Source organism: Salmo salar, chromosome 09, assembly GCF_965601325.2.
Source record: "Salmo salar chromosome 09, fSalSal1, whole genome shotgun sequence".
Classification (NCBI taxonomy): domain Eukaryota; kingdom Metazoa; phylum Chordata; class Actinopteri; order Salmoniformes; family Salmonidae; genus Salmo; species Salmo salar.
Window position 1 is genome coordinate 80,383,604 of NC_138299.1, and position 6,343 is coordinate 80,389,946.

The 6,343-nt window shown below is 45.8% G+C and overlaps 1 protein-coding gene across 1 annotated transcript; it reads left to right on the top strand.

Moving 5' to 3' along the window:
- Nucleotides 1-385: 385 nt before the first annotated feature.
- Nucleotides 386-6,262, top strand: simc1 (SUMO interacting motifs containing 1). Its single transcript, XM_014212483.2, has 9 exons — nt 386-1,043; nt 1,776-3,341; nt 3,422-3,748; nt 3,924-4,084; nt 4,235-4,345; nt 4,521-4,652; nt 4,765-4,921; nt 5,121-5,205; nt 5,931-6,262. Exons 1-9 carry the CDS (start codon nt 900-902, stop codon nt 6,137-6,139), a joined length of 2,892 nt encoding a protein of 963 aa, XP_014067958.1. The 5' UTR covers nt 386-899; the 3' UTR covers nt 6,140-6,262.
- Nucleotides 6,263-6,343: the final 81 nt, after the last annotated feature.

Here is a 6,343-nt window from a genome sequence, read left to right on the forward strand (position 1 = left end):
TCCCAGGGAGGAGAGGGCAGTGCGTCACATGTCACAATGTTTTGTTTTCAGTGGAATACCTCTCTTGTAGTCTCCATAACCCTGGAGTCACAGTAACGGCACAGCTGTCTCATACACACACACACACATTTACATAACTGGCCTTTACGTAACATAATTTGTGGTGCATTATATATATTTTTTAAACATAGTATTGCAAGGAATTTCCCCACACAAACATGCATTACAGAAAAATGCAGTCTTGTGGCCGGGCACAGAATATGTAAGGTCTCCTCTTTGCGCTCCTTCTACTTTACTAGTTCATGACCATCCCAAGTTAAATAAAAATACAATAAAAATACAAATTCATGACCTGCATCTCCCTCTACTGGTAGGTGTAAGGCCAGTTAAACTGCGGTAGAGCTTCCTCCAGTATGATCCAGCTCAAAACAAGGAAATGGAAAATGTAGCTCGCTAGATGCGATTTCAATCACCGTTACACTTTGTCATTTGAATTGGCTAGTTAAGGTAAAGAAACTTGAGTAGGCGTGACATTCTATTATTTAGAAACTGATATTATCAAAATAATTTTAATAAGTAACGTACACAGCGCAGCGGCGGCAGGTGTCACAAACGGAAGAAGTCCATGTAACGTTAGCTAAAGTATCGCGTGACCGCAAAAACGAAAAAGTTTACGGATTTGCTTTGTTCTGTGGCTAATTGATAAATATTGTGACTCTTTTTGGATCATCTCTTTATTTACGGCATCGATTTCATAAAATGGATATCATTTGCTCGCTGTATTTTAGTTACGTTAGATAGCTATCGTACCATCAGACTCATGAGTGCTTCCCGCTGGCTAACTAGCTAGCTAGGTGCTAGCTAAATGGCTAGCTAATTTGAGAAGTTCACAGTTAGAGATGGATGATATAATTTCGCTCAGCTCGGGGAGCGGAGAGGACTCGGATGTTGAAGTTGTTGGTGTTTACAGTGACACCGAGAACAAGGCCGAAGCAATACCATTTATCAGAGGAGGATGGGTCAATCTGGCTGCCTACACACCGGTAAGTGTTCCCCGTGAAGTTGTAAGGGCTACCCGGTACAACAACAGAAGAGGTATGGCATGTGTGAAAATACAAGAGTAGGTACTTTGCAGGCCCAAATTATGTAGTAGTTCAAAAAAAAGTCTACCCCTATAGCTGTCCTACCAATGGCACAGGATCAGTGCTGTGATTGGCAGCTAGCTAATTAGCTGTACGTTAATGTAATGCAAAACCAGTTGAGGGCGTGGCGCGTGCCACAAACTGGCGATACTGTATACAGTCATTGGTTGATCCACTTCACTCACCAATTCCTCAGCTGCAGTTTGAGAGATACTGAACTTCTTGACACAACCTAACTTTTCTTATAATTAAAAAAAAAAAATTATAGCTAACGTTACATTGTTGTTGAAGATATTCAATGTGGTGTAGCCACTTGACCAAGTTTATCTGGTAATAGTTTGAGAGTAGACCAAATCGTTGTCCAGCTAGCTAGCTAAAGTTAGCTAGTTAGTCGTTATAACGTAACGACGTGACTGTCCAGAAACACACCTGGTCAGGCCAGGGTTAATGTTTTTTGTTGTTGTTTATGATATTGAGAATATTAAATAATGGCGTCTGCAGTCGATGGCATACATATTCAGCAACCTGAGATCAGTCAATGCAAACACTTAAAGTATATTTAATTTATGTTGATGTTTACCTCATAGTAAATATAATCTCATTCTAGTTCTGTGGTTCACATATCTCTTTCAGTTTGTGATTGACATTACTGGTCGGAGGTGGGCACTGCCACCACCAAGGAGGCGCAGGAGGAGGGACCCAGGTGGGCCTGTAGAAGTGGTGGACTTGAGTGACAACAACCTCTCGGATCACTCAGATCCAGGGCCGGTGAGTCCACTACCTCAGGGAGAGAAAAAGACTGAGGGACTTTCAAAATACAAAGGACCACACACCAAAAGTCAAGATTCTCTGTCCCGCTCCCCAACTGAACAAGAGTTGGAGAACAAAGCTGTTTTAAAAGCGGAAGAAAGTGACATCCTTGAGTCCAATCAGAGTTGTCTCAGGGATTCCTCCTCAACTGGACCACCAGATGTCAAGAACGCTGTGAAATGCTCAGACGTAGACATTCCAAAATGTCCTGCCAAATCACCAAGTGTGCCTAAATCTGAACCGCCAGCAGAGAAGGCAAAAGCCTCAGGGTCTTCCTCTTACCAGATAACTTGGGAGTCACAACAGTGCTTGGGTATAACTTCTCAACCACTGTGTGAAGGGAAAGAAGAGCCAGAATGCCTCAAGGCCAAGACCCAAACCTCAATAACCATTCCAAATGAAGCTCAGATAAGCTGCACTGGAAAAGTAGAAAAGCATGCATTGGAAGAGCAAGAAATAGAGTCTATGTTTACAACGGACAGACCTCTTTTGACAGAGGAAAGGGAAGAACCAGGGTCTCCACAATCATTACTCTGTGCTACTCTCTCCCTCTCCCCCCAAAGCCTAGACAGCCCCTATTACGTCCCTAATGATTTAGACCCAGACCCTTTCAAGTTCTCAGAGGATTGGGGTGTACATGAAAGTCGGCACAACAACTCCTGTTATTCCCCTACACGCATCCCCTTTGAGAACTCTGTCTCTCCATCTCTACCTGATGATCAGACAGTGTGTCTCAACCAGAGTGACCCAGATAACTACCCCAGCAGTACACACAGTCTTAAACAGGATCCTGTCTACCCCTATAGCTGTCCTACCAATGGCACAGGATCAGTGCTGTTGGAGGAAATAAATCAACTTCAGGCCTCAAACCGCACCAACTCCAGTCCCTGCTCTCCTTCCATAGAACCAGACCAGCAGGCTCCCCAGAATTCCCAGCTAACCACCAGCTCCAACTCCCCTGGCTCCTGCATGGGAGGAACTCATAGCAATAATGAGAGCCAGCCCAACCGGACCCCCAGCCCTACGTCCACAGTCATCCTAGCTGGGGAGTCCCCAGACTGGCCTGTGGATGAGACTGAGGCGGACCTGGTTATGGATAGCCCCCTGTACATGTGTAGTAGTATCCCTAGTGACCCTCCCATGTCGCTGCGGTCTGAGGACATGGATGTGGAGGCAGGGCCCAGATCTCCTGAGGCCAGCCAGCCTGGTTTGGGGGCTGAGGGCTTGATGACTACTGCATGGAGGGATGGCAATGAAGGAGAGGAGATGGGTGGAGAGAGGGTTGGTGGTGAGAATGACATGGAGGTCAGCAGAGAGGACAGGCGCTATGTGTGTCCAATCCAGCTCAGGAAACTGAGGCAGCTGATGGCTGGACCTGTTCAGCACCTGGTAAGTAGGAGAGACATTTTCCCCACATTTTCCTGTGGTTTCTCTCACTCTCTTCTGTCTCTCTCTCTCTCCCTCTCCAGGAGGATGAGGAAGAGGAGGACGATGGTTTTGGTGACCCAGAGCCTCTGTGCAGACAGAGCCTGAGCCTGGTGTACAGCACCATGGAGGAGAACTACCCAGAGGGCACCCTGCAGCTGCTGTCTGACCTGCTGCAGCCCCGCTTCTTCCCCCCCATTGACATCACCACCCACCTCCTCAGAGGCATCCTGCTGGACCCCCAGTGTCCCGACTTTCTCTGTCTGGAGGCCTACACTCTCCTCATGAGGACCCAGAGGCACAATCACACCGATCAGACCACTATCCCATGGGACTGGGAGCTGTTGACGTCAGTCATGGCTGCTGAACAGGTAAGGACAGTGACAGGCCTCTCTCAGCACCTTAACAATTGATTATGATTATACACACAGTTTTTATGAGAGTAATGAGGGAAGCAATGTTTACACAAGCATCAGGTTTACAGGGGTATTATGCTTTCACTAGAATAGTTGATCTGGCCTTCCCGTCCATTATCCTCCTCCTTAGAGCCGTGGCAGGAGGCTCTGCTGTGAGGTGGTGCGTATGCTGCTGCAGTACGTCGTCCAGACCATGGAGGATGACTTCCGGGTCAAACTCTCCTTCCGTGATCTCCACCATTCCATCGCCAAGGCAACCCTGTCATGTGATGTACGGTTCACCCAGGTCAGGTGAGCATTGTGTGTCCAGGAGAATAAAATAAAAAAATAGATGTATATTTGTCTCGATCAGTTCCTGAGTAAAGAGACGGATGTGCATTTTGTTGAGGTTTGTATGACAATGGTGTTTAATTATTTTCTACATCTTCTCCCTCCCATCAGAGATGTTATCAATTGGCTCTTTGCTGCTATTGTGAAATCAACAGGGGACAAAGACAACATGTCTACTGACATTGAGGTGAAAACACAGAAGGAAAAAGATGAACATCTAAAGTGAGTTAAAAATGACATCTGCATGCAACATTCCACACTCCTTGACTCATTGTTTTGAGATTAGAAATATAGCACCCCACCCTTCATATCAGATCAGTTTGAAGGATTCAGAATAGAAACAGAGTACACACAGCCAATGTGTGTGTGTGTGTGTCCTGTGCCTTGTGTGTGTCAGAATGGTGTTCCTCCTCCAGAAGATGCTGTCCTTTGCCTTGGAGGTGGATCGCTCCCCGGCTCTCAACTCCAGCAAACTCTCTGGGGAACTCTTCCACACGCTCATCAGCACTGTCTGTCTGAGACGACACAGGTCAGGGTTTGAGGATGGAGGGGATGTTGAGATGAATGGACGTGTCAGGAGGACTATGCTTGCTGTATAGAGACAGACAGCATCAACGCTTCACCTCTCCTCTCTTGCCTAGGATGCTGATGCTGGAGACCCTGGAGAGCAGACTACTGAGGTGTAAGCTGATAGAGCACCTGCTGCACCATGCAAGTCCACAGAAGACCCCTCTGCCCATGTCTCTGAGTCTGCTGCTACACTTCCTACACAACGCCACCCTCCCACCTGACCCTACGGTGAGTACTAGTACTGCACAACGCCACCCTCCCACCTGACTCTAAGGTGAGTACTAGCACTAGATTTTGAATAGATGAAGTCATGTTCATTTCTATGGCATCTCAAAAAACAGTACACGGACCAAATTTTTTACTAAAATATTAGGAGAAGTCATAAAGGTATGTAGCGTAGGCTCAGTCCGTCTCTATTGTTCTTCAGGATGGAGCTGAGAGCTGGAAGAAGTGGGAGGAGTTGGTCCAACTACTATGGATGTTGTTGCTGAGCTATGAGGAAGTGATGAAAGGTGGGCCACTAAACGATTCACCCATCAAAATGAGCATTCCTGAACAGTTTATTTAACTTTTAAATTGGTCACAGCCTCTAGGCTTTCCCCTTAGTTTTGTCCTCCTAACCCAGGGGTTCCCAAACTTTTTTGGACCACGACCACATTTTGATATTTAAAGAATTTGCAACCCTACCATGTTCTTTTTTTTATTGGGTCTATGACAGTCTATTACAAATCAGTCAAAGTACTTTTGACAGTATTTCAGTCTGAAGGAAGTATGGTTTGACGTAAATGAAATGTATCTGAAAGGTATTGGGAAGTTCAGAAGATCACCAGGCAATCATTGTGTATGATCTTCTGTGTAGAAAATAACATCATTTATGTTTTTTCCCCCCAGTTTGATTTTGTGCCTAATCTTGTCCACTCTGTTCTAATGAGACTTGTGGGCATTGCAGAGGGAAATGGAAGACACATTTTTCCTGAGAGTCTTATCTTTCAGTGATAGGGTCATAATATTTTGTAACTTAAACCATTCAAAGATAGAGCCACATTTTGTAGGAAGAAAATAGAAACCGCTCTGTTTATTACAACCACATCTAGTGGCTACCGGAGGTTAGACGTTACCCTGGTTCTATAAACCAAGCACGATTTTTCTCTCGCAACCCTATTTTCAAATCAGACAACCCCTAGTTTGGGAAATCATGTCCTAACCCATCTGCACTTTGACCCCTTGAAACCTCCAGGTCACCTGCGCTCTGCGGTCACCGAGCGAGGGGGCTACGGTCGCGCTCCAATCCAGACAGTGAATGATTCTTTGTCGCGGTTGGCGGTCCAGGAGGCTATAGAGGCCATCCTGTCCAGAGCCCAGGCTGACCTGGGCCAAGACCTGCCTCCACACGTCCATGAGTCCCTCACCTACCTGCAGGATCATCTGCTGGCCTCCTCTCATTGACGATAAGCTCAGCGCTTTGGTTCAAGCGGCTGTTGATTGAGTTCTATTTATTTTTGTAATGATTCATTTTTCTAATTTTTCCCCCAATGAATTGTTTTAAATAAATATTTATTATTTTTGTAACTAATTGTCTTATCTATGTTTGCTATTGACTTAGTATTGGTGGGACCTGTGTAGACAGTCTGACTGCATCCAATTCTCTTT

Bases quoted from the DNA above. Each gene is read 5' to 3' on its own strand.
- simc1 (XM_014212483.2), top strand. From the start codon at position 900: ATGGATGATATAATTTCGCTCAGCTCGGGGAGCGGAGAGGACTCGGAT. The intron at 1,044-1,775 runs GTAAGTGTTCCC...TATCTCTTTCAG, and splicing joins ATCTGGCTGCCTACACACCG to TTTGTGATTGACATTACTGG. The intron at 4,085-4,234 runs GTGAGCATTGTG...CCCTCCCATCAG, and splicing joins GTACGGTTCACCCAGGTCAG to AGATGTTATCAATTGGCTCT.